A 25,600-nucleotide genomic window follows, 5' to 3' on the forward strand; every position below is an offset into this window, starting at 1 on the left:
ATATATATATATATATATATATATATATATATATATATATAATCAGAACGTAAACAATAAACAGTTAGCTGTTTAGGCGCGGTTAAAATAGGAAGGTTGTAGTCCCTAGTCGACATATTGTCAGTCTTCGACCAACGATCTCATTCCTATAGCAGCCTCACTGTGAAACTGGTTAGCTTTAGTAAATAATACCCGGGTGTCTTTTTCAATAGAAGACGTTGAGGTGTTGGCAGTGCCCGCCAAAGCTGAACAAAATTCGCGTCTAGCGCCCCTAACGATGTATCTGATTAGTCGCACCGTAAAAACATCTGATAAGAACAATTAGCGAAATCATCATTCATATCTCCCGCAAACAAAATTTTCGACGAAACACGCTTATACATGATCACGCCACTCTTGCTGCGTAATGGCGATTTTCCAGTTAGCCTGCATTACCCAAGACCATTGTCAGGACCGACATTTACTGTGAATCTGCTATTTACCTCCATCCATACGCTCTGAGCATCGACGCTGCGTCAACCGTGTAATTCCTTCGACTTTCTGCTGTGTTATTATCACTGCTTTGTGATATACGCGTGCCGTAAATTAGGCAACTGGAAACCACTCACTCGGTAACCAGAGGCGAAATCAACTGGAGGCGTTAACTGATGGACCGCTCCCCCAAGTTCCCTTCGTTGTGTGCTTTGTTATTTAAGAACTATACTACACTGCTATATCATATAGATAAAATAAATAAACGCAACCGTAGCGCCTTTACGTGTATAGAAAAAGAAATCACAGCAAAAGTTATAGGATCGTAGTCCCCACAGACAGCCGAGTGTAAATGGCCAGATATTAACAGACTAATAAAGTGTACAGTATGACGAATATGGCACACAAAAAAAACACGAGGTATCAACGAAAAGACGAATAGAATAGCACGACTGTAATGAACGCTACAACTTTACCAAAAAATAAATTAATTCGTGAAAGAGAATTTGTTACGATAGAGAAATCTGCATGAGGAAAAGCAACGTAGAGGGAACAAACAGGGAATGTAACGGGGTTGCTAGGATCCATGTTTATTCAGCTCAAATCTTTTCTACTGAACGGTATCGCATGCCGTCCCCATTGCATCACATCACCTCGCGCAAGCGATTGAAACTACATTCATCCACAGAGTGAATTCAAAGGGGGCATTTTGTATTCATGTTTTGCGTCGTCTCGTTCCGCGTTGTATTATAGTATGTTATGTCTTATTAACAAGAAACAATCTTTGTATATTTTCTAGTAAATTACTGTGTTCACTAGACTTTACGCGCTACGTTTGATGGAACGGACGGTAGTATCGGAGCAGTTGTATCGGGAATTCAACATAAACAAATCTCTACCTTAAAACCACACACACACATATATGTATACGAGATATTAAAAATATATAGCTGGTTTCAATAGATATAACTTTATTCAGTCTGTATACACATTTAATTGGTGTTTGAATCGCAAGAGAATCTATGTAAAATGTGTATTTTTTTCCAGCATCGTCGATCTTCTAGCATAAACCTTGTCTTTGAAAAATGTTCAAAAGGAATGCATCCGCCTCACGTATAGAGAACAGACAGGGTATTTTACTGGACTTCTTTGTCTCATGCATTCATCTTTGAATGGGAAATTCCCATCAAGATATGTTCTTACATCACAAGAATCGTATGTAGGTTTATCTGTTCTGCTAGAAACCAAATCTACCACCGGTTGAATAGCTGTACCACACCACACCTGCTGGTAAATTTACACGTTACCTTTATGTAGCATATAAACATAAAGTTGCCCAGTAAGTATAATTATGTCGATTAATTCGAAAACGTCGAAGCCATTTTATCTGAACGTAACTTCATTGCTCCAAACAATCATTGTTCTTTTACTTATCATCTGCAAACTGTGTTCTTCAGTCCAGTCCATCTTTAATTCAACCTTTCCCCTGTACGAAGTGTTCAAATGTGGTCGGCGCTTGATCTGCTGATATCAAATCATAAGCTGATTATCTTACAAGAGGTGCCGCTAGAGCTTTCCAGCACCCTTTCCTGGTTAGTGAAGTTCTTTGATGTTCTGGAACGTTGTCTATCGACATCCTAAAAAGTCTCTCCGCTTCAAATTTCTCCTATCCAATTCATTTCAAGTTGCGTAGATGAATATTTTACATATAAGGTTCCCTGCAATATTGTGCTTGTGCTTCTGCTATATTTTCATACTTCCATTAGCATTTTGAAATAATAAAGATCGTTTGTCAACAAGTCAGGTGTTGCGAACGGTCCTGGAACTGGCCTCCGTTCGCTTGATAGCCTGTTCGAAGTGAAGACCCCCAATGTTCGTGACTTTTAACTCTGTATAGATCACGTATCTGGGCAGTAGGAACGTAACACTATCCCCATTTTTCAGTAAACGAAATCTTTATTAGTCCTGTCTTTAAATATGGAGCACATTTTTCCTGCAGAGTCTTATTTAACATAACGTAGCCTTAGGGCGCGCAATTTTTGCTTGTCACTATTGTTAGTCAAATATATTATACAAAAGTAATTTGGATAATCCAAGATCCACATCGTCACTTTATTCCAATGGCTAGAGAAACAATACCTGTGTATCCCGTAGTCTTATAGAATGAACTCCTCTAGAATCTTGTAAACAGATTGACATTATGGGTCGATAAACTATCTTTCCTGTTCTTGATATTACCTATCGCTACGTTGTGGGGCGTCAGCTAGAGAGGTACAGATCTACCGTGGAGCATTTCCGAACTTCCGAGTTTTGCTACTTCGACGACTCCCATTGCAAGTTCTCGTTAAACGGGTTACTTGTCATAAATCGAAAACTCGTATTTTCTACAAGTGAAGCACGTATCATTGTTTACTATTGTGGATGAATATTAATACATCGCAGGCCCTTACGCACGACTCACTGGTATAAACGCGTCTAATTAATTGGTGGTTTATCATTTCAACAGGATGACCTTGATCTAATATCAAAGGTTGTGTGTAGCCTCTGGTGGCAGAAAAGGAAGACACGAGAATTCGTTGGCGTTGTTATGATTAATATCGAGCGCAATTGTCATGTGTGTCTTCTAATGCACTTCTGTAGAAGTGCAGAAGTGCAGAAGAAGAAATAGCTCTCTAGTCAAGTACTGATAAAACTTGAAAACAAACTGAACAGAAATATCGAGTGCTTAGATCGTCATCAAGCAAAGGCTGAATGGGTGTACTTACTTTATCGTTCGATACTGCTGTTACGCACTGTGCCAAAAGGGTGGCTTCTAGTCCGGGGCGCACTTTGTTTGCGTCCAGTTTCGAGCCTAAAACTACCATTTGATTTGTAGGTAGATGAGTTATCACTACCTTACCACTGCTAACCATGTTTAGTTCGTTCTTGCGAAGTTTCCTGCAGCTAGTCGTTCACCGCCTCGTTCTCTATTATTTCGATTGCGTCTCCATTTGTCATTGGATAGTCGTATCCAGTTAACTGTTAACGTGTGCCTAGTATCGAAAAGCGACTAACAGCGGCATGAGCTAGCTGAAACAAGAAGCATGTTACTGCCGGAAACGTGAATCCCTTCTGTTGTTTGGCCCCTTTAGATGACGCGTACGGTACATCTTAATTCAGCGGACCTTTAAAGCAATGCCTAATAGCTCTACCGAAGTCTGTTGCGGAAAGATCAACTGAAAGTCAATTACGCAAAAAACCTATGACCGGAAACGAACTTGACGACTATAGCATACGATGCTATTCCTCCCTCCCAGTGCGGAAGTTCCCACCAGGCGTGCCCCTGTGTGCAATTGCCGATAAGTTACAATTAGAGGCTGATCAGTGTGTATAGTATCCAGTAGAATCTACGCTTTTGGGGATGTTATGAGGGACCTGTTTAACGCTTAAAGCCGAAACCCGTCTTGGTTTAAATATATCATTCATAGGCACATAGATTGTTTTATTCATTGCACAAGTGATAATCTACCGGAATAAACTACATATATTAGTTACCGTACCCACGTGTACAATTGCTAACTAATATATATGTATATATATATTTATATTGGATATAATACACTGGCTGCGAATCAGATTCGTTTTATCTTCGTGGGTCTTTCTTCATTAAATGAAATAAAACTAATTGAGACTGTTGATACTCGATTGTGTTAGGTGCTTAAGAGTTGGAAGAAAAGTGGGAAGAAGAAAATATATTTTCAGCGTTGCCAACAATAAACAAAGCTAACGCCATTGTTACTTTCGTTTGTCTGTCAACAGGTGCAGTGGGCCGATAACGGTGGTCGCTGTGGAGTGTGTGGAGACAGTTATTCAAAACCTGCACCACGCCTGCACGAATCAGGCTCTCCCATCGATCCAAAGATCACAGTGAGGACATACGCACCTGGCGAGGATGTCGTCTTCGTTGTGGATGTTGTCGCCAACCATCTCGGTAAGCCCTGACCTCATAAGCCAGTCCAAATATATTAGAATGATTATTCATTTATTAGGACAAGTCTAGTCAAACTGAAAGATAATATGCTTATTTAGTATATAATAACGTTCGTTCGACATATTCAGTAATGAACTTGGCGATTTTAGTGGAACTTTGCTGAAAAAGTCGAAAACCTTCACAGGAGAGCAGTGGCGATCAAATGTGACAAAACTCCAACTCGAATTGAGAGGCATCACCAGCCCAGAAACATCATTGTTGAGAGAAAAGAAGTTTTGCGTATCATCTAACAAAAGCAAGCTTTTATCGAACTGTATCAATAAACGTTATCGATATTGTTATTTGTTGAACGCAATGTAATTTCTGGATGACGGCTAAAAATATAATGAAGCCTCAAAAACAGTCGAACGCAAACAGATCAGATAATCTACACTATCAACTACTTCCTCCTATCCAGATACGAATATACATCTATTCATATCTCACAAATGGTCACCTCTTCATTGACGCTGGCGCAATCCTTCTATGAAACTGATATGCCCAGAACGATTTTGTTTTGCCGTCTTGTGACCAGGAAGTGGTCATTGTTGCGGCCGTAACGAACTGGTTGCAACGTACAACATCCCCGCCAACATGACTATGGAATTGGAATAGAATCCTCCAATAACCTAAACAATCAACGTAATTCATCTAGAATATCGCATATAGATAGGAAATGTACCATAGCATGACACATTTGACTGACGCTGATGAACCGTGGCGCGATTATACCTTTACCGATAAAATGACAATTTGTTAAGTTTTCTACTTGAGCATCGAACCCTTTGTGAGTATTTCGTGTATTTGGATTATTGAATCAGTGATCGAATCATATCGGCAGCGATTCATAATGCTGAGATTAAAAGTCTCATACAAATCAGGTCTTAAAAGCACACATGCCTATTGGAATTAGCTATCGAAAAAATGGTGACCAAACTCGTCGGTGGAGGCCTTTTTAATAGGGACCATTGACGGCAAGCGAATATATGACGATAGTATAATAGATGAACAGTAAAAATTCTTATCTATTCGAGTCGAATAGGTACGTGCTCACTCACCATCGACTGACTTCGCGTGCTTCAGTAGTAACCTAAACGAAACAAGTGATGCACGCTAGTGCACTGTTTCATTGCTGATTATCCACACCTGTTGTTAAATAGATCGTATCGAGTATGTAAGAACCCTGCAGCTTAAATCACGCAGGACACCGTCTGTCTACGTCCTTTCGTCATGCATGACCCTTGACGTGTCTTATAAGAGACACGTAATGGGCCACGCCATTTTTGATACTACGCACCTATGACAATGTAGTACATGACGAATAGATATAGTCTACACTAAAGAGTATACGGGTGAGTCAGAAATGTGGATACATGCGTCAGACTATTTCTTGCTTTTATGTTCTTACGTAAAAACGAAGCTAAATAATTAACACCATTAACATTTGTGTCTGATTCTACAGGTTGTGCCAGTTTTCTTAGAAGTATTATTACTGGAAGAACAATCATATAATTTTCCACATCACTCATCTTCTGTCTTCTCCACAGTGTAGAGCTACAGGCAATTAAGTGTGTTTTATTTGACTGCTCTTATTGCGCTCACACTCGCATAAAGTAACGAATGGCGGCTATTCACTTCACAGGTTGTCTGGTTACTCTTTTAGCTCGGTTCTTAAGTAGCCGATTCCTAGGTTGACTCCTGATTGTTTAGGTCGAAGTCAAGTTGCACTAATTCGTTGCTGGAAGTTGTCTAAGCCAAGCTTGTCTTCAAGATTCTTCAGACGAAGCTGAACGTTTTTGGTAGAGCACCGCACAACAGGCGACCTGCAATATTAGTTGTCATTTGTTTCTCGTTGGTTGCCTGTTCTAGGCTATTTCGAGTTTGCTCTTTGTCCGCGAAATGATAGTGGCATCCGCGAGACCGAAGACTGCTTTCAGCCGCTACGGGTAAAATCGCTCAACTCAACCGAAGTCCTCGTCGAGGAAGGTAAAATGCGCTACAGGCTCAACAACGACCGAAAAGGCCTGTTCAATCTTGTGGCCACGTTGCCTAAGGATATTAGCTGTTCGAAATGCATCCTTCGCTGGCACTGGAGGTGAGTTCAAAATATCGTCTCTTTTTGCGGCAACGGATATTTGGCGCAGTCAAAATATTTTGCTTACGAAATAAACAATGTCTGTTACTAGATCTCACGGTCAATTAGAAATGCGCTTGCCCTTGCACTATTACAAGTGCCGAAGGGAAGATATTTAAACGCAGGGCAATATGCCCAGCCACAGTGGCAATAGTTCTTCATCCATAAACGTGACAATATTCGTTTGGCAATTCACCAGGGGCCAACGCGAGCTTAGATACATCCTCCACACTGGGAAGGTCTTTGGTTAGATGTGCTGTTTGGCAAACATAGAGATACACACAGGCTAACCACATCTTTAGCACTGTAGCAAGATTCCAATTTTTTTTACGACGACGATAATAACAACTTATTTTATAGGGGCTAACACAATGGGCCCACTTGTCGGTGCACGTAGTAACTTCAATGGTGGCCAGCCTTCTCACTCCGCCAAAAAATCATCATTCTTCCTGGACATTGCAAATTTCTGATGACGACAACTTGCCCGCCGCTGCACGGAATACAGTGGTTACGGGACGCCTAACTTTTTTCCTGCGGTCAGCATGTCAAACGCTGTTACACAGGGGCAAAAAGGCAGTCCCGCCATTTTAATGATAGTCGGATGGATGCCTCTCGCAAGAACTATCCAGGCGATTCTTCGTAGCGGCTTTTAGCGAGTCATTATCTTTCAAGCGATTTGTATCGAATGGCATGGACGATAACAAAGGGTGCAGGCGATGCGACTAAAGTAATAGTAATGATAATGGAACAGCAAAACTCACATAAAGGCACGCATGCGTTAACAACTTTCTTTGTTTCCCCTATGATATAATACGTGACCACAATTTGCAGACATCACAAATAGCATCCAATGGAAGGTATTTGGGCTTACAAACCCTTCCGTTCAATTATCACCTTCACGATGCCATATAGAATTGGTATGTGCATAACATTTGTGAAATATTTAGATTATTGATATATTGCGAGAAAAAATGGCGTGCTTTGACCTATTGGTATCACACTCTTTACGATACGCGTTCGCACTTACCTGCGCGTTACGGTAGAAAAGAGATGCACGAAGTAATAATGGAACGGATAAAATCATAACAATCAAAAGTCGTCAACGTGCCTATCCGAGTCGTTGATATTTATTAATAGGATGGGGAATAATTGGTATTTCATTTCGTCTTTGCCTTAATTAGGACATGTTCGCACAAACTTTTTTTTCCTTCTAATTCCAGCCTTTGACGTAATTAATCTTTCACTATATTAGGCTAGATAACTAAGGGTACAAGACGTCGAAGGGCTCAACCACTGAAACTCCACAAGGGCGACGTATCGTTTCGAATAAAGATGATAATGAGATTGTGTTATTTGTATACGTCTATAATTATTATGGACTGCGACATTCGAAATCTCCGGATCAAACAAGGACAACTTGAGAAGTAACTAGTCTATAAGTTGTGTGAATCCATCTTACTTTGCTGGCAACAACTGGATGACTACTACACGTTAATGGAAAACGGTGCTAATTTATTGATAACCGCAATGGCGTTCAAGTTAGGTAAAATATATTTTCTTAATTTAAAAGATAGCAATTACGCACTATACGAGTGTAGACACTCTGATTCATAATAGGAATTTCAACAGAAACGACAACAACAAAAATAGCTGATGACCTTTCCCCCTTCTGCCATTACCGCAAATATCAACTTCACCAATAACTGCAGAATAACGAGCTTAAAGAAGACCTTTGCACCTGTTCGAGTCCTTTTTTGGCAGTAGAATCCAATTTCTTTTTGTTGGCTCCATATACAAATACAGTTGCCGTGGTTGTCGATGCTGTTGTCGTAGGTGTCGCTATCGTCTTGTTGGTGGCGCGGTTTCTATTGCGCTTGAAATTCGTTTAGGCAAAACGAAGCTAAATGTAACTACGACCATCGACTTCAGTCACCTTTCTTCGCTGCTGTAAGCCGTCGCGTTGCTGAAAGCACGCGTTACCAGAGCCGTTACTATCCGCAGTTATTATCTCGTTATCACAATAGGGCGTCTAGCCAGTAGTCCGCCGCTAACTTGCATCGCGTGGTCCGGTTACGGCAAGTTCGCCGCTGTTCCCTCCCCTGCCACGGCTGCTATTGTGTCGTTGTTATTGTTGTTGTTGCTTTCCTGCGGATTTGCCAGCTGGTATACCAGCGGTCACTTACGCTTATGAGGGGATCAGCATATACGGGGTCTGCACGGTCCATCGCCGCAATGAAAAAGCGCATAAAGCTGGAGCGCATAGGCAAGCAGGAACTCTACGCTCGGTCGGCTCTGCCGATAAAAAAGGAAAAAGAAACTTGGTCAGGGAGCTACCAGCCCCCACGGAGTGCGGGCCAATGCGACAGCGGCCGCTATTCTTTGACAACGTTTAAACGAATGGCAAGTGACGGGATTGAACTTAAGCTGACATTGGACCACGGTGAATTCTCTGCGAGGCGAAAAATCCCTCGGACTATTCGGTCCCTTGATGCCCAGTCAGCAGAGACTAGCCATATATCTGCAGTCGCGGCTTAAGTATTTTTGCAACTAGCGCTAATTTCTTTGACACTTGGACAAAGGAAGGTGAATGTTTTATCACGAGAAAGATTTTCAGTCCTTAGTTGCTGTTCACTGTTGAGCGACAGGTGAAGGAGGGTCTCCGACATCATCCGCTTAATAAGTTGTTAGTGACCCTTGCGGTACTCTGTGAGTGGACTGTTCTGGCCGTTGTCGTTGTTGAATAACTCCGGTACGGCTGACACTGGAAAAGCGTTCCGTGTAATCGACATCTGCCTACTGTTTGTCTCCACGGATTGCTACAGATGAGGGTCCTGAGGAACGTTAGAGTCTCGTCTCATGCTCATTTTATTCGTCATAATTTTTCCTTCACGAAGATTTATTAGTGCGCGGTATTTTCATTGTGCCGGATTCCGGCTAAATGAACAGCCGCGAAAGCAGCATTTACCTGTTCTTTGGTAAACGGGTAAATTCGTTGTTGATGATCGAGACGGCAGCGAGGGACTTTACAAGCAGAACAACGTCAACAAGCAAGCGTTCGCGGAACAAAACGAAGCGGGACTAAACCTAATAATTGTTGTGGGATGATTTCTTTTTCTGTGTTACCTATTGAATCTGCAACGCGTATGTGAGTACATACAGAATCGGAGCATCTGGCATTTCATAAAGTTGTATCACATTTATGACAGGCAGCGTCGTGGGTCGAGGCACAGTGTTAATCTTTAGAGGTAATCATAATGCTTTTGAACGGCGGTGACCTAAAATGGAGGTCCTTATCGTAAGTAAGATCAAAATGTGGAACCCGAACACCTCTTTTATGCTAGCAGTATGAAGTGCTATGGTGGTAAACAGGGGCCAGACAGACTGTATCAATGTTGTTTGATTTGTCATCGTTTTATACAGATAATTATTCACGTGCATATGTATCTGCCCGGCTGGCTTCCTTCCCTTCCATATCACTTTCAATGATTAGGTTCAAAGCTTTCTCAGTTGCCCTTATGATTTTCTAGACTGGCACGTAGATACGGCGGAATGCATTGCTGTAAACGAGGCGGATGCCCATCGTGGTCATGATTTGTTTCGTTTCTAGTGCAACGCTAATACACACAGGACATTGCTATTAACGTTGGCGACCCTTCCAAAATAGGCAGGCAGGCAGGATGAGGAAATATCTTAAAATATTGGAATCCCCTTGACAAACCATAGCGACAGAGATGGCTTTGCGGCAGAATAATACGCAGCGAGAAGATTCACCCGGGGCAATCATATTATTCTCGATAACACACAGTGAAAACCAGTAGGTTAGTACTATTACATTAATATTATCAGACAGCTCCCTCCTGTTCGACGGAGGATCGGACACGCTACTGTGACGTCGACGTTGGTCAGTGGAAGCTTAGGAAGGAACCGTTCCGCCATAGTATGCAACGGTGAGGCTGATGGCTTCCAAGGTTTAAAAGACGGGCGAATCAAATGAGGCCCAAATGAATAATTAACCAGAGAAGTTAGCTAAGTTAGACAAACTTGCAGGCCGCTGTAATGAGCTTCGTTGTAGCGTTGTTCATGCTGTTGTTGGTAAGGTTGCAAACATATTGTAGATCATAAAATGTCAAAGCAAAAGAAATTCATATAAAAAACAGCCGTAAGCTGAGAAAGCTTTTCGGCGATAAACGCTAACAGGATGCGAAGTCATACAGACGTTGCCGAAAAACAAGTGTTTTTTTTTGTTGGGCGACACATGAATAGATGTATATTATCGATGTGCAACTTTCTAATTAACAATAAGATGCTTTACCGAACAACTGGCAACTTGAACAGAAAGACGATACACCCTTGAGAGGACTCACTTAAACACGAATCTACAAAAGGGCTGTGCTTTTAAACGATAATATATGCCAAGTTGGTAGTAAAGAGATCTTGATCTTTTTTACTGGAATCCTCCTCTCTACTCGTTATGCAGTGCCTAACCGATAGGGCACCATTTCGATTTCAACCTGATTTTATTATACCGTATATATCTTTTACTAATTAGTTTGAAGGTTTTCGACGAGAAAAATCACGCACATCATCAACCAAAGTTTCTACTTATCGGACTCAATATCATAGTGTACGCTGTTCTTTTTTCCTCCAATCGTTTTGTCAATACGAGATCGAAAAGCCTCTAGGATATCGCATGGCCAGCCGCTGTACGGATGAGAGCGGATCCATTCGCTTCTCTAAGAAAAGCAGGTGTGGATGAGTTTAGATATACGTGTCTGACGGACGCGGCGTACTAGATAATATTATTATTATTATAGTTGTTAAGGCTATAGGCATGTGCAGAGTCTATTGCTCAAAAAGATAGCTTGAACGGGCTCGTAGAATCAGTGACAAAATAAACGTCAATACGTATCACGAAAGCGATCTGTGAAGATCGTTAACGGGGGCCTCAGCGGTTCGGGAAATTTGCGGCTTGACAACTTCGTGAAAACCAGGTTCGGATGGAAATCGCTACAACGAGACCTTTGAATACTTTTATATGGGTTTTAAGTACACATTTAAGGCTAGAAGCTTTCATAGATGAATTGATATTTCCCAAAATCTTTTTGCCGCGCGATTCAAATATAAATAGAGTTTTCGGTTAGTTTACTTTCACCGATGCTCACGGATGGATAGAACGATAACATTGGTTCATTCAATTTCAATTATGTTTATGTGAAAGTTGTGTAAATTTCCACAAGTATTACGGCTGAACGTATCGACGCCAATGTTCTGCTGATATAATTATTAAAATCACTATTAATTCATGTACATCTCTATCAGTTATTAAAATATTTTACTAGGTAAATCACTGCAGTACGATTTGATCTTAATCACCGTCAACCTGTTTTTTCCCTTTGCCCGTTTACGGTATATTGATTCGAACATCCTTCACAATAGACTTTGCCACGATATATCTAAAATTTGGCAATATTCATGTATGATTTTACTAGCCTTTGGGTACATTTCTATCGTATAGTTACTATAACAAACGACGGCAGAGACTGTAGGAACGGGCCAGCTTGCCAATGAGTAGAAGTGAGCAAACAGAAGGTTTTAATCAGTTTTTTAAACCTGAACAGAATAGGTTATTGACGACGAAAGTATGGGCATTTATTATGGATAACAATGAAAATTAAAACTAAATAAGAGAATAGCGGGAAGCCCACCTTCATCAGTGATTAATTCCGTTATCATTTGCCCTAGCAGTGATTGATAGTCAATATACTGATCAGAAAGAGAAGTCAATGTATCTATATAAATATGCTAAGCTAAGGTTGTGGCTAGATATTTGTTTATGTGTTTTTCCTACTGGCTGCCTGTGGTCGTCTATATTTAATAGACGGACGTTCATTAATAGACGGATGTTAAGTTTCTTATATAATTGGCGAAAAACGATACACAATACGAAGCTACCATTATTCGGAGGATGATTGACCGTTAGTTCGATGAGAAATCGTTACTTTACTTATAATTAGTTGGCATAGTGCATTACAAGAACAGTATAATTAGCTTACTTAATTGCTGTGAAGCGATTCGTTTGGTCAGGCCAAATTATTACTCAGCAGCCTGTTTTTTTTTTTATTTATTTAAATTTAAGTCTCTCCATATTAGCAGTTTATAAACACACAATGATATAACTGTAAAACTATTTACTTGGAAACATCATGCAATTTGCAATCAGTTTTCTTATAAGCGCCCACCAATCATTTGCCCTACTCCTTAGGTTTACGGTGCCTAACTGCGACGAATCATAGCTTGTTAAAGACGGTATATGAGAGTTCCAAACAAATAAAACTCTTAGGACATTCTGTCCATTACCCGATCCTCGCGTATGTGGGAATATCTTAGAGTCTACGTCAGAAAATTTACGACACAGGAAGCTTTGGAAATTTGCGAGTTAGTAGCCCACAGTTGATGTAAATAGAAAACTGAAATTATCCACTGTGTATACATTTTTAGGACACCAGATACGTACACAAGCTACAGATCAATGTAATGATTTTGTCTATCTTCACTAGCACTCCGGTGTTAGCAATGAAGAACAATACGGCCAGCAACGGCCGCAGTAACTACAAGATATCCTGCATACGTCTTCATTCATTATGGGTTGAAGATGGTAGACATCGGCAGGGGAGGAAAGGGCCCAACTGGCAAGAAATTGATCGAGTGATAAGTAATTCTGTAAAAAAAATATATGACCCATAATTTGCTTGTATAAAAATGGCTAAATGTAGTTTACGGTATTGCTTTGAAGAGTTTCGTTTAATGGTGCATACTTAAGTCAAATCTGTGGGGCTATAGTTGATCTCCATAGATACTTAGCCGTTCATGTTGTTGAATATACGGGAGGCAAGCAACAGCTACCTACCAATTGCAAGTGTTGCCCCAGTCGTTTGTGAAGTTCTGCCCTATTGGATCTGTAGAAATACGGCTAAGCGTGTTTTTCCAGTGATGATCTTTAGTTAGCAACAGTTGATGTAATCCTCAGCAGTACATACAGGATAAAGCAAAATTCTCTTCACACCTTAAGAGTCATAGTTTTACATTTTTACAATATATGATTTGTTGACATATATATATATATATGTAATATATAGACTGAGGCAAAATTCTCTATAGGGTTAGAAAAGGGTCTGCTGATATCTTGAGAAGTGTTTTAATAGCTTAATAGAATAATAAAGATTACTTTTTGAGCTGTCAAAAGTCTTGCCTTATCCTTCTAGCAATTTTTGGCAGGCCGAGGGCCTTCTGCTCCACCCTGTACAAGAAATCTGTATCGGTGTTGGATATGACTGTAGAGGCTAAATTACAGACAGAGGCAAAAGACGGTCACGATTCTGATGATAAACGCCGAAAAATGGAAGCATCATTTGACTTCCATGCTTTCAATTTGTAAGACATAGAGTTAGGTTCGATTGACTGAAACGGCCTCCTTCCGGCTGTCGTTAGGCAGACGTAATGTCAAATTAGATCTAAGAGAAAAGGTTTCGGGCTAAATATCGTTCGTAGCCCGAACCCGAAGGCTTTACTTGTCAGCTGACTGGAGCATGAAGCGTACTAAAATCACCACTATCATTATGGCTATCTGTCGATCTACTGACAGTTAAGTCAAATCTATTGGATGTAACAATAGCTTTTGTGCGCGAGTTCCAACGAAACAGGGCTTGTTAATGCCCATTGTCTATCGTTTGCTCTAGTGAGGTCCAGTGAACGCTATCCTTATCGTTATTACTATTGAATAACAATTATATTCCATGAACAAATTTTTGTTTATCGTATGTACGTGTTTCCACCCTTTCATAATGACCCCTAATTGTAATGATCGTAGAAAACTGTGCGTTCACCATAGTTTGTACCGTAGTAAAAGTTGATCTTTATTTAATGGTTCATTGACCTATTATTTCATGATCTATTGATTTCGAGAAGCAATCAGTTGCTTGCAGACTTTGATCTTTTTTTAAGCAGTCAACCATAGCTAAAACTGAGTCTGCGACTGATATAGATGTTTATCAAATATCAAAATAATATACTGATATGGTTTTTATAAATTACCAGTTCGTATTCTCACGTGACGAGATTAGGAAGTATAAACATTCGAACGCCGAGAGCAGCATCCAGCGTGTCACGCTCTTCTCTAACATCGTCACGGCAGCGCTGATTAGAACCAGGTTAGAGCGTTCCCTTGCTTCAGAACACCGTGCAATATATTATCAATTACATGTCACCGTAAAAAGACCTGTAACTGCATTGGCTTTCGATCGCATTTGATCAACATTTCGGAGCTTATTTGCCGCGGGAAGAAGTGGTAAAGATAACGTCAGCTGGCCTATTCTGGTATGTCGGGCTTCCCATCGACTATTTATTTGAGTGCAACTCAGGCCTCCCTAGCTGGGACTACCAGCTTTTTGATGGTGTTGATCTTTCGGCAATGTCTGGAGTTCACTCTTACAGATGACCGTCGGCTTCGTTGACAAGACGATACTTTGTTTCTGTATAAATATTACGAAAAAAACTGTTATATGGCGAATGAGGATTAAAGCAAATTTCTGAGAAGCAATATTTATCTCTTCGATTACGTCTTCAATGATAGGCGGATACGCTGTGGTCGATACTGGACGATATTCTGTAGTTACATTTGGCTGAGCGGTAGCGCTTTCCATTTTTCGGCCTGTTCATTCGTAGGAACAATGATTGGTTGTACAAGCAAAGAGCACTACACAGAATTTTATAGGTTTGGTTAGTTAGGTTATCAACCTAAAGTAACAAGACAAAAGTAGCTGCAGTGATTGAATGCCCCGTAGTGTTCCAGAGCCAGCTAGCTATGTTATGTAATCTACGTTATGTTAAAACGGATAGCTAGTTCAAGTTAATTGAGTTAGGCCAGCTCCCTACATGTTTGTAACGCCTAAAGTATTTTTGCGTAGAATAACACAGGCGGCACATTTAAATAAACTAAGTTTTGACAGAGACAGAATTGAAGTCAATTTTTGTAACGTATATATTCAATCTTCCAAGAGATAGCTGTTTATGAATGTACTCTAAACCACCCCATTTATATGTGCTGGTTTCTACAATGTTTGTCCAGAATTTGTTCCGTCGTTTTCCGGGTCATTTACAAAAGTCCCATGCGAAATCATATCGGGACTGTCACATTATTATTGCCAACAGCAACAACTTTATATATGTGAACAGCAATGAAGAACCGGACTACGGGATTGGTCGTTGCTATAGTTTCTCTTAAAGGCCATCTACAAAATAGTTAATTACACGGTATTCATAGCGGAGTCGCATAAATCTTCTCTTTTCTCTCTTTTCAGTCAATGCATTATCAGTAATTCCGATGTTGTCTTTTCGAGTATTTACCGTGGCTGCAAATAAAAAAGTGCACGCCAAATATCAGTCTACGCGAGCATCGTTTGCCCTGGGGGGTTCGAAAACAGCAACTGGTTATTCTACTCGTCACGTTTCGTGCCACACATATTGACACCATCATTTACTGCTGATTTTGGGGCGCTGATTTGGGGGAAGGGTAGACAACGAACAGTCAATTATATGCTTCGTTGATTTCGTGCAGACAGACGTTGACGAAAGCAGATGAGTTCTAACAGGTCGAACAGCTTTGAATATTGCTCCAGCCAACCTCCGCCCTCGCTTACTTCTAGCGGTCGCAACTGATTTTCTGGGGCTGCTGATATTAAGACAGCCATTCAAAAGCGCCAACGGTCCTCTTCCTTTCATGACAACATGACTCTTTAAACCACATGCGAACTACTCGACCCTTGTGTCACATCATCCCATGAATGGAGCATGTATGGTACGATCACCACTTATTGTCGTGGAAGTGAGAACGAGGCTGATTGTCGTCGAAAACCACCATTACTTGCTTTCAACGAAGGCGGATAGATGACGTTCCCAGCTGAAGTTGACGACGTCGCCTCTGTTGTCTTCACGAAAGCAGCACAGAATGACATCTTGCAGAAACAGGGCAAAAGGACTGTGCGATTCTGCAATGGAATATCGCCGTGTAAAGATTCGTTTACTACCAGCTGTGTCAAATCCATGGACACCTCACGTTTACTGGATTTAGCTACGAGTAAACACGAAGGTGACATCTACGTATAATATATTCAGATACACACAGATATATCATGGCAGAACACCGAAAACGCTTGCTTTAATCTCTATGTGTTTTTCGTCGCTTGGAACTATCATGAATCAACTGCAACTGAGGATGACGCTGAAGGATGAGAATTGGGTGTAGAAGATCATTGTATATATCGTTGCCATTCAGCGGATTCGCCATTGGATGAGCAATGGCCTGCGAAATACGGTAAAATGCATAATCCTAAAAGTATGGCGCACCTCATTAATGCATCTCAGTGTATGCTCCCCATACCGGTGCCCATCCGTAGACTACATGTACGTGCTGTATGTTGTTACAACACAATGCCAATAACGATTGTAGGCGAGCGATCGCCGAAGCGTAAAAGGCGAGCCTTAGTGAAGGACGAAGCCAATCAACTAGGGTATCAAAGAAATGACAAGTTGTTGTCTCGAAGACTGACGTTTGTACGTCGAAAATGAAATATCTGGATAATCATCATTACCAAATATGCACACAAATGAAGTGTGAATACATTGTCATACTACAATATGATGTATAGAATGACTGTTCTTAGTTGTCTCAACAAAAGCTGTAATTACAAACGACCACAAGATTGTTCTTCCGTCAAGTTCGGGCCGGCCATTGACAACCCGTGTTCGTCTACTTTGATCACAAAGAAATCGGCGAGTGCTAGCCAGAAAAGGCGAGTGTCCCCCTTCCCTTGTCAATGTTTTTATACGCGCAACTATCATGAGATAATTTGCTACTAACAGCTATTTTACGTACGTGTTGACACTACGCTAAGTTCCCTAAGTTTTTTAATAAGTTGTGGATGGGCGCAATTTTTTTCCGCGTTCTGTAATCTAATAGAAAACCTGGACTATTTTTTCAATGTCGCCAAATTGACGTCACTTGCTATAGAGCGCAATACGTGGTTGACTTTTGAATTATTTTATTGTTGTATCAAAGTGAACTAATACGGAAAAAAAAGAATAAAACAAATAATAAATTGTTGGCAATCCTTTTCTTGCTAATTTTCAATTGCGGTCAAAATAGTAAAGCACCTGTCAAGAACAGATTAACCACACCTATTCCCTTGAAGAGTTTTTCGTTTTCAGAGCTAAGAACAATCTGTAAAGCATCTCCGAAAGCACATTGGGTTTTCGCATAGGCGTCGTTAGTGCCCCACTTTTTAGCAGCTGCGTAATCTGTAACGTTCCGGCATTGGCCGGATATTATGTTTTTTCAAAATTTCTGCTCGCCTTTCCCAGTACTGCACGTCTTCTGACAACTCAGCAATTCCGTCTAACGTTTTTACGGTACAGCATTGTCTTGGCTGTCTTAATGGTGGCCAAAAAATATTTCGAAAGTTACGCCTGTCATCGTTTCGAACCACGATCCTTTCAGCCCAAAACGGATCTTGTGCCTACCCCATGGTCTTCTCCAGTGTGTTGCGTTCTTATTAGGAAAACAAGTTACCACTGTATCATGACAAAAACGCTTTAATAATACGCACGAGCAATGTTAGCCGACCGACATTGAGCGTACGGAGCGGGTTCAGGATTGCGGATTGATCAAAAGGCGGGCAACTGAATTGAGGCTTATTCAGTCCCTGCAACCTTTATACAAATAAGAAAATATCTGCATAATGCCAATTTGGCGGATAACACGTGACCTACGGAACTGCTCGTAGACCAGTGATTTCTTTTAGGCAAGAATGTATATTGGATGAAGAAAATATAGACTGGAAACAAGTGTTTGATCCCGTAAAGTACGCCTGAGTGAGTAAATTGACATGCTCAGCATCTATCTAATCTATGTATCGCCGGTAATTATGTCTGTTAGACACTGGGGTACATTTTCAATACGTGCATGTCCATTCGATATGGGCACATAGGCCATGCAAGGATATCCGGCTAACTCAGGTCCGGAATAGGCCACTGATCTATTGGCCCATAAGCGAATTCGGCGTACTTTGAAATTGAACAACCATTAACAACAAATAAAACCAGCAGAATAATTTTCATACGTGTTTTTTTTATTTGTTTTCACACTTGTCCCAGCGCTCCGGCAGCTTCTAGACAGCCATATACCAACCATTCGAGTTCCCATTTGTAATTTCTCGATCGATTGTTTCGCATAAATTGATAGTAACACATGCTTGTCATTTTTTGAACATAGTTGTCTTTTTTGGGCGTGGAGAGCCTTGTAACTATACAGATCTAGATCATGAGAATAAGTGGGTTGAAGCCAACATTGGGTATTTATTTGCTCACCGCAGGCAGTGGTTAAGGCATAGCGACGAGGTTTGGTATTATTATCAAATAACCAAACTGCGTGCTCTTGACTGCTACGCAAACGGTCCATAAGTCCTTTGAAGAACTCTGTTGAAGATAGCGGGCTGCATTCAATGTTACTCTCGCTGAGTATATGGTAGCATCAGGTGCTCTACTACAAATAGTATTCTCACCTTACGGCTAAACCAAGGCAATGCCGTTCTTTCAGCTTGCCCCTTTACGGCTGGCAATATAGATTGAACCATAGCTTATCCATGACGATCGTTTGCCTTAGGCAGGATTGAAGTTTTGCTAATTGCACGTGGAGCAAACCACAAGTTTTTCTAATTGCCCTAGAATCAACTCACGGGAGACCCCCCATTTTTTACTCAGCTTTCGCATTTCAGTATTTGGATTATAACTTCGTAATACGTTACATGTGAGATAGCAGACAAAGCCCTTTTGTCGTGAAAAGTCTCCTCAATTGCGGCAACGCGTTGTTGTTCTCGGGTCTCGACATCTGGCCATCTCCTCACTGGTTTTCGACACAGGCTGGTCTCCGTTCTTAACGCGTTTGCATCGTTCGCGTACAATGCTTTAACTTTAGGTCTTCTCGCCTGATGTTTTCATTCTTTTTTGATAAATTTCCGTAGCTCTGTGGCTTTCAAAGAACAATAACTTAACCATTGAATGTCGATTTTCAAAGCAGGTGTTTGCTTTTGAAATCATTTGCTCTGAACGAAACTTAACCGGCTTTCAGTTGTTCAATTTTTTAGGCGATTGGGGTATATACTAGCCAAATTTCGTCTGCTAACTGCCAGTAGTTTAAAAGTTATCCAGTTTCAAAATTCACTTAATATATAGAATATTATAATTTTATCCCAGTAATTTACGAGCGAGTAGAGCCTAATGAGGTAACTCTAAAAGATCTACAAACTTTCCTACAGCCATATAGATAAGCTCCATTAGTGGCATATTGGCGCAATCCTAATAGCCTACGAATGTTATCTAACAGCAACTTATTGTACCCGGTATGTTTAAATCAACATATGGTCAAATGTATAGTAGGACCATTATTATTCTCTAGTACGAAGTAACGATTTTAAATGGTAAATGTAAGGCAATAAATAGTATTTTACTCACCTGTACCCTTAGGACAAGGTGTTATCCTTTTTATTACTAAAAAATCAGGGTAATTTTTTTGGTTTTTACTTTCAGATACATCCTTTTTGCTAAATGCGGTATAATTTGATTAATTCGATCGCTAGTATTATAACGGCGTTTCTTTAACATGAGGTTCGCTCGCTGCATCGTACTATAGTATGTTAAAGTTATTATCAGCAACAATGAAAATTTCTGCCATTTTATCTGTCGAATGTTCTTATCGTTTCGACTATTATTGGAAATTTATTCTAAAAATATACATACACCCAATTATCTACCTTTGGCATGGTCGTAGGAAATCGGTTGCAGGCTCAGCGGCGATAGTTCTACGTAATCATATTAGGCAAGAGCATTGAATTCAAGAGACTACTATTTTTACCACACTTTGGTCTCCTTGCGTTCTAACAATGAAAACGCCTAAATTGCAAAGTTACGTTTGCGCCTCCCTGCATATATGTTGGTAACGTAATAAGAGCTATATAATATCTGGCAATAACTGATTTATTATTCAACAAATTCAATGCGGCATAAACCGGCAAGGTTTGCGATTTGCTGCTAATACCACTATAGACCAAATAGCATGTGATGGTTTTCAGATCCGCTAACAATTGGGGCACTTGTGACAACGGCACTCAAGCTACGGGCTGTGGCCCACAGGAGACGTACAGGAATTGCGCTGACGTTTCGATTGGTCCGGTACTGATGGGGATTCGGGGCGGCCAAGGAGCTAATGTCCGTCCGCCTCCACAGCAAACCCCGCCTTCAAGGGAGTTCGAACAGAAACGAGCCAATCAATACCACGCCAGCTCCAAAAGCAGGTACTTTTCAAGGTACAAAAAAAACTTCATTTTTTTAAAACCTTCTGATAGAAACACCAGCCTTGCATAGGCGCGTATAGGAAGCGCAACAATGTTTTACAACTGCAAGGTAGGTCAAACGTACGTTCTCACATTTTGACGATGCTGGATAAAAGGGAACATTACATACGTTCGTATAATAACGATAGGTTTCATTTGGGGTAGCTAAAATTGTAGGGATTTTACCATTACGTTACCTATCTGTATTGACGTTATTCTCTTTCTTATATTAAGGTTTCGGCCCTGGCACTATACTGGGATGGGCAGTAAGCTCCGGTAAATTTTCCATTGAATCAAAACAACATACCTACATTTACCGTTTGACCTAACAGCTTCGGACAGCGTTTGATGTCGGCGAAAGGCAGGATGAACTGGCAGCCGAAAATGTATTTTTTACGTGTGGAACATCCAGTTCTGCCGCCTTATTTCCAATAAATTCAGAGTTTTCCTTTTAATGCATATCTATTAATAAACAAATAAAGAAAGCAAAGCGCTTTCGAGTATAGTATTCTCCATTTCGTATATAAGACCGGGTAGAGAAAGGTGTCTGAAAAAAGCGCGCTAAGATCCACTGTTTAACGTAATACCTAGAGGTTAAATTTGAAGCTATTCTAAAGTATGGGGTATTAAAGAAACATTCTTAATCCATATGGGTTGGAAATATACTGAAACAATGATATTAGATACTGTAATAATAGTACGAGTAGCAATAGTATCAACAGCCGTATGAACTGGGTCGCATAGCGATCGAAACTTGAGATGCATCGAAAAATATCGGGAAATTTTGTTCTATATGGAAAAAGAATCATCACAACATCATTTAGTCTAAAATCACTCGAGAATTAAGTTACCGAAGTGTAAGTTTGGAGAAGCACTTGTAAAGGGAGTGGTTGGTAAGGTTCGAGCGAAGTATCAGCTGATAGGCGATCTCAATTTAATTTCGCTCGACAGTCGACAGCTCCCTTACATAAACGTGCCAACCTACTGTTCCTGTGAAAGTCAACGTAGAGTGATACGTTCTTATAAGATCTCCCAGAATACAGCTATCGCAGTTGGCGCCCTTTGAAAACGATTCAAATGTTATTCAAAGTAATTTTCGTTCTCGAGCATCCGCTACTTCACGGTAATCTCTCTCTATGGATTCCATCAGACAGCTGGCTGCCTCTTAGCACGAAACGAAGCCTGTCTATGTCTGGGTTCGAACCTAAACTACAACGTGTCCCTAAGAATAGCAGGCAAATATTAAATGGGCTAACTTAACTAATCCTAACTCGCTGACCCACAAAAACAGCTACGCTAGACCTCACAACATTGCGTGTACATGCTTCTTTTCTGTTTGACATCAGACGTCGAACAGACCCAAATAGGTAAGCTTAAGAAGTCGATATGCTGCTCTTATAAAAGAAACTTACATCACACTGTATTAAAAAAAAAAAGCTGCTTGGACTACATTGTACACATCGGTTTGATTAGTTGAGCTACCAGTCGAATAGAATTATCATACCGGCGCTAACAAAAGACATTGTTTTACGATGATTATGATACAGATATGCTCCTAAAATGGAATCTAACATAACTGCCGTGACCGGGAACCAAGCACGCATCGGAAAACCTACGACAGGTTGCCTTCAAACGAGAAAGTGAACACTGGTCCGATCTGAGGTACAGGCGAACGCTCTGGAGAGCCCGTTTACTAAGACTACACCATTCATTAGTACAGTTGACGATACTATTCAAAATTCAGATCAAGATAATCTTTTGCCAGGTACTTTCTTCCTAAAACGGTGGCCTTTCTGCAGAAGGACGATTATGTTCTCTCTCTCGCATCCCAGAAAAGGCCGTACGCCACCGGATGGAATCGTGTTCGGAATTCAGACTGATGCAGTTATCGCTGCCCTTTAAGCCACGCTATACGACATCTTGTAGATAAAATGTTCCGCTAAACAGCAAATATCAAATGTTGATAAAAGTTACCGCAGATTTTAGAAGAGGGACGTTTGCAGCTCTATGATCATAGGGCCGAATTATACCGCGTGTCGACACGTGTATCCCATATGCTATACATAAGATTAGATGAAAAGCCATCGTGGCCCTTTTCTTCGCAACCAGAAAATGGACTTACCTAATTCGAAAAGCAGAGACAGATGTGATCGGTTGTAGCTTGTAACGCCATGTGCGAGATAAATTATGGCTCGCTCTTCGATTGAACAGATGAACCACTTACGCTTAACAACAAAGCAAAATACATGATTATAGAAAACAACTAACGTGTTAGCAAGATAATTACCTTATATATATATATATATATATATGCTGACGAGAAGTGTATTATGAATCGGTAGCGGTAAGCCTACGAGCCATATAAGAGATAATAAAATTTGTGCTATCTGTTTTGCTTTCAATAGCAAAAAGGAAGATTTGAATTGTCCAAAGTATCTGCGGCCGGTTTGGCTGTTCTCTATATTGAAGTGAGCAAATGTATAACGATGAACTAAGTTGCCTGTTGTTCCATATATAAACGAACCCTCTTACGTAATATGGCAAGAATTAAACACGTTAAGCTCTCGTCACCGAAAGATATTTGATGATTTTTCACACGATTTCTTAACATCGTAGCATTTCTACAGGTAGCTATTCAAAATAATCTGCTATAAAAATGAGCACCCTATTGCCAGATCCCGTAAGCGGCTGTGCAAACGTCTATTACGTTTCTAGAAACTAATTATGACTAACGAGTATTCTTTTCTAATGAGTAGGAACGCTAAACGCATGATTCTCAAAACTGCTATCGTCTACAATAGGTAATACGACAACAGACGTTACGTGTTCCTTGCACGGCTGTTCTGGGCTCTATTGCTTCAACGATTCAGGGAAGGACTGAAAAAAAACTAGCAGAAAAAGACGATATTCATCTTGAAGTCAACTTCTTAAAGTTAAGTATGCCGAAAAATTTTTGCGGCCTGTTGGGTATACGTAAGGTCTGTAGTGTAGGATGAAAATGTGCTAAACTCGTTAGGCCACGTTTCGGTACAGCTAAAATAAAATTCAAAGACGAAAATATGTAAATAAGACGAAGCAACGTATATTGCGGCAGCGGTTGAAGGTCTGGCTGAAGCTTTCGAAAAAACAAGCCCTCAATTTCAGTGGGGGCATCAGCAAAGTTTTATTTTCCTTTTATCATCATTTTGTTCCCTATTGATCGGCTACTGTCGCCAAGCAATATATTACATCGCAAATAGGTTTACCTCAGCCCACTGGCTAGCGTACAGATACATGCAGTATTTGGATGCTCGATACGGTTTTTGTACCCAAATATTGCCAGTAACAATGCCAGTAACGCATTGTTTCCGTACTTGAGATGCCTTTTTCTGCGAAAAAGCAGAAGTCCGCGCCGTACACCGCGCGCATCAAAAGATGAAGAATCGTCTCACCGCTTATTTCTCGCAACCTTTATTATTAGGTTATTTAACCTAACTGAAGGTTGTTCTGACAGCAATATACGAGATATCCTTCATTTGAAAAGATCTTATAGCGAAAAGCGTCGAACAATTAAATGATGCCAAAACCTTCTTTCTCATTGGGACAACGCCGGCAGTCGCCTAGTGCATCTATTGGCCAACTTGTTACTGCGGTTTGATAACTTCCTTTGTCGTTGTAAAGTTCCAGCAATGAAAGTTTCTGAAATCAGCTATACGAACCGGGACCAAAAATTCGCGGAGATCGCGGATCTCTTTGCTTCGGGTGCGATGAAAAGGAAGAAATTAGCTAGATAGGTATATCTTCACTGGACTTGTCGTACATGGGCTTCGTGATAGACTTTGCAGGAAACCGGATTTTCACGAACTTGGTGGTACGCATAGGTGCTCCAGATGCGAGGGAAACACAGATACTAGTCTGCTCGTTGACCTCTGGCTTCATCTTTAGGATACTCAGCAAGTCTCTTAAATTAGTTTTATAAGCTCAACAAGACCCAACGCAAATTGTTCTGATGGTTTTATATACTCATTCAATATTGTATTGTTGATCTGTATATATAAAGTATTTTGTTATTTCAAGCAAATGTGAATCAATAAATTAATAAATGACAATGTAAATATTGGTTATACATAAATCTGATCGAACTATGGACAAATTTACGTGGGCCACTACGCGTATACTTTGCGATCGAGTACAAGAGCGCGTATTGAAGAAAATAAGATCATCACAAAGGGTTCCTTGTGGATGTTAGCAGAATAAATCAAAGGTTATTTAAATTTGCCAACGTATTATGAGGAAGCTGCCTGTTGATGAAATGGATGGTTTGTTGATAAAACCCTGTACAAAATTATCGTCTGACACTTGTCCGACGACGGACCCATAACCCAAGACAATGTTATAATTATGTTATTCCATTTTCGTTCTCAACCGAACAGTAGCCATTGAAAATATGGCACTGAAAACGTTTGTGTAAAAATGTATAGTTATTCCTAATATTCCGTCTGTGTCACTTCTGCGTTTAGTCTTTATAATCGTTTCGTCTACTAATTCTAATCTTACGGTCTGACA

The 25,600-nt window shown here is 40.5% G+C and overlaps 1 protein-coding gene across 2 annotated transcripts in view; it reads left to right on the top strand.

Moving 5' to 3' along the window:
- LOC111273681 (uncharacterized) overlaps nucleotides 1–25,262 on the top strand; it is a 62,042-nt gene extending 36,780 nt beyond the window's left edge. For both annotated transcript variants that reach the window (XM_086973592.1, XM_022855538.2), the window contains exons 2-5: nucleotides 4,270–4,441; nucleotides 6,350–6,575; nucleotides 20,795–21,016; nucleotides 22,603–25,262. In XM_086973592.1, coding sequence (XP_086829718.1) covers nucleotides 4,270–4,441; nucleotides 6,350–6,575; nucleotides 20,795–21,016; nucleotides 22,603–22,699 — 717 coding nt within the window. In that variant the 3' untranslated portion in view covers nucleotides 22,700–25,262. The remainder of the gene's footprint in view (nucleotides 1–4,269; nucleotides 4,442–6,349; nucleotides 6,576–20,794; nucleotides 21,017–22,602) is intronic.
- The last annotated feature ends 338 nt before the right edge of the window (nucleotides 25,263–25,600 follow it).

This window comes from Varroa jacobsoni, unplaced genomic scaffold (genome assembly GCF_002532875.2).
Source record: "Varroa jacobsoni isolate VJ856 unplaced genomic scaffold, vjacob_1.0 scaffold_214, whole genome shotgun sequence".
In the NCBI taxonomy this organism is placed as follows: domain Eukaryota; kingdom Metazoa; phylum Arthropoda; class Arachnida; order Mesostigmata; family Varroidae; genus Varroa; species Varroa jacobsoni.